Source organism: Psittacula echo (genome assembly GCF_963264785.1).
Source record: "Psittacula echo genome assembly, chromosome: 1".
In the NCBI taxonomy this organism is placed as follows: domain Eukaryota; kingdom Metazoa; phylum Chordata; class Aves; order Psittaciformes; family Psittacidae; genus Psittacula; species Psittacula echo.
The window spans coordinates 47,016,636-47,019,969 of NC_137735.1; the positions used below are offsets into that span (position 1 = coordinate 47,016,636).

The 3,334-nt window shown below is 43.2% G+C and overlaps 1 protein-coding gene across 1 annotated transcript; it reads right to left on the bottom strand.

Annotated features, from left to right (window-relative positions):
• Window positions 1-853: 853 nt before the first annotated feature.
• Window positions 854-2,011, bottom strand: NPY2R (neuropeptide Y receptor Y2; the record flags this gene model as incomplete). The annotated part of the gene is made up of 1 exon (XM_080620117.1): window positions 854-2,011. One exon carries the CDS (start codon window positions 2,009-2,011, stop codon window positions 854-856), a length of 1,158 nt encoding a protein of 385 aa, XP_080476243.1.
• Between the last annotated feature and the right edge of the window lie 1,323 nt (window positions 2,012-3,334).

Consider the following 3,334-nt stretch of genomic DNA (forward strand, 5'->3'; position numbering starts at 1 on the left):
CCTGCCCTCAAATGCCACTTTAAAGCATTCCATTTGAGCTGTGCCTAGCACAGAATGAAAGGTAGGGATCTGCAGGGAATCACTGATCAGGTCACAGACTTGTGATTTTCTCAGCAGCACAGCCACAGCCAATTCTTAAGGAATGACTTTTTACCCCCATTTGATTGAGCAAAATCCACATTTCATTTTAGGTAGGAACTTGACGTTTCTTCACATTTAATCTGTTGTTTGGGTGTTTGTTTTTGTGGTTTTTTTTCCTCTTTTCTCTTTCTTTCCGTAATCTATTTCGAATGCTCTGGTTTGAATTACTTCAGTTCAAGTCAGAAAACAGTGACATTTCTCTTCATAATTCCCTAACTTTGCAAAAAATGTCTGTGGACGAGAAAGGGCCTGAAAAGTCTGAGCTTTAGCCAGCACGGCCCAATGCCCCCAGACAGGCTTCATTCTCTTGGCAGGCTTCTATTCTCCCCAACCTCCATAGCCAACATAAAAATTAATCTGCTTCCACAATCAGTATTCCTGTGTTACAAATCGGTCATTTGCCTTCATCGAGTCAAACCAGCAAACCTTGCCTTTGGCATTCAGACTTGCTAAAAGGATTGGGAGGGATGGGAGTCTCTCTAAGACTGTTAGAAACAACCATAAACAAAGTCTCTCCCTTTGATTTCCTTGCAGTTGTATAGTTCCATACTCTTCATGCTGATCGACACCCCTCAAATCATATCACCTGCCTTGACTTTCCTGCTATTTTTTCACCATTTATGAATAAAAATATGCATTAAAAATGCATGTGTCAAAATGGATTCATCCCTTTGTCCACAACATATTCATTTCTTCTTTAAAGTCAGACACCTTAGACATTGGTAGGTTGTGTGAAAGAGTCTCCAGGGAATTGAATCCTCTTTGCTTCTAGTTTCTTCCTGGATTTGAAAGCTGTCGATACTTCAGGGTGGATGGAGTCCAGACGTTGTTCGCACTGGAAGGCCGTGAGGAAGGCCGTCCTGTAGTTGTTATTCATCCAGCCATAGAGAAGGGGATTCGCAAACGTCGAGCACATGGCAATCACGTGAAACACTGTGTAGATCAGTTTGTACTCTTTCAGGTCTAACACCTGACTGTCAATGTCACTGACTAGCTGGAAGGTGTGAAACGGCAGCCAGCAGACAGCAAACACCACAACCACGCACACCAGCATCTTGGTGGTTTTCTGCCGTCGCTGGTGGTAGTGGTCGTTCGCTGCCCCAGGACTCACATGGTTCCTCAGCTTGGTCCAAATACAGGTGTAGGCATAGGAGATGACTGCCAGCGGCAGCACGTACTGAATCAGGAGCATGGAGACGCTGTAGATGGTGCCGTAGTTGAGCTGACCCTCTCCTGGCCACTTCTCAGAGCAGACCACAATCTTGAAGTCAGGAATGATCTCAATCAATGAGTACTCACGGAAGATGGCCAGGGGACTTGCCAACAGGGCACTGACTGCCCAGGCAACTCCTATAATCAGGAAGCTGATCCGCTTAGAGATTTTGCTTTCCAAGTGGTAGACGATGCAGCGGTGCCGATCCAAAGCTATCACAGTCAAAGTAACAGTAGACACATGCACAGCAAGAGCCTGAGCATAAGGCACCAGGTGGCACAAGACTGGGCCCAGTTTCCATTCACCCAACAGCGTGTAAACCAAAGTAAAGGGCAGGCACAATGTATTCACCAGCAGGTCAGCCACAGCCAGGTTGGCAATGAAGAAGTTAGTCACCGTGCGCATGCTTTTGAACTTGATGATCACATGGATCACGAGGGAGTTTCCAATTACCCCCAGCAGGATGATGGAGCAGTAAGCAAAGATGAGGATTATCTGCACTTCAACTAGTGTTGTGCTGTCCTTCAGTTCTGGTTTAGGGTCCAGAGCCAATTCATTGAGCGGTGTGGTATATCTCGGCAAGTACAGCTTGGTGAACAGCTCCATTTTCATTTCATCTGTCTGGTTTTCTTCTCCTATTGCTTCCAGGGGCCCCATCCTTGCAGCAGCCTGGTCTAAGCAACAGACCTGTCCCTGACAACAAAACAGCACAAGAACATGTGGGGAAATCAGTCTGTGGTGGCTAAGACAAGAAGTAACAAGGTAAAGCTCCAGCTCTTTCCTCCTCTAACCCACGTTCTACAGCGCAGGATTTAAAGATCTGTCTTAATATATTTAAATTCTGTTGCCCTTACATTTGAAGCCTGATCCTGTAATATTATTCAGGCATGACTCCTGCTGGAAATTGGGACAGATTTCAAAAGCATTTAAAAGACAAAGTTTGCCTAAGTAAATGCAGAAGGATTAAGATCCTGTTGGGCAGCATATCCTTTTTTACAATCCACTACCTAAACTACTGCTGATTTAGCACAAAACTTCCATTAATACCTGTGGGAATTCTACATCGAATGGCACCATCCAGTTATTAGTATAATAATCTTCCAGCTTTTCTTTAATGGAAAGTATTTTCTTTAAATAGTTACTAAATTCTTACAGGTTTGTGCCCCTCCTTAATACCAGAGAACTAATTATTGAGATCTTTCTTTAAGAAACTTTCTCTTAGAAAAGTTTGTGCCACAAGGCAAGCAAAAATACCACCTTAAAAGAAGTGAAATAACAGCATCTCTCTGAGATGATTGTGTAACCTATTCATGCTGAAATTATATTCACGCTGAAATAACTCAAGAAACAATTAAAACTCGGTTATACATAATATTTCCTAGCTGTGTAATGTTTAAGAAAACACAGCTCCTTGGAGGCTGCCAATCAAGGCTTCATTTCTGACTGCAGTCATAAAGAAGAGCAAATCATTCCTCTGCTGATGTCAGTAATAATTTCACCACTGGCATCACAGTCACATATTGTTGCCTACCCTACACAGACTGAACCAACTTCTATGCTGCCCTAAGACTTCAGCAGGCATGAATGGACATATGGATGTTTTACCGTTAATTGCTGACTTAGACTCCTTGGCTTGACCTGAGAAAGGACCAAGAATTTGCCAGTGCCCAGTGGGCTCGCCAAGAAAACACCACTGTTTGCCACTGAGGGGAAAGCCAGGCCTGAGTTACTAACTCTGCATCCCCATTCATACATTCTCTAATGAAAGAAATAGTAGAAAAGAAATGTCACTCTCTTGCAATGAGGTGTTGCACAGACCTTAATCCGTCACAAATTCAGGTCTGCCTAAAGACAGTCTAGCTATTAATGCCTTTGTTGTTTTTTTTTTTTCTTTTATTAATCAGATCCACTTCATTGTAGATTTTTATCCCTATCTCTGTCCCCATTAATTATCAATGAGTGACATCCTTAGCTGTGACT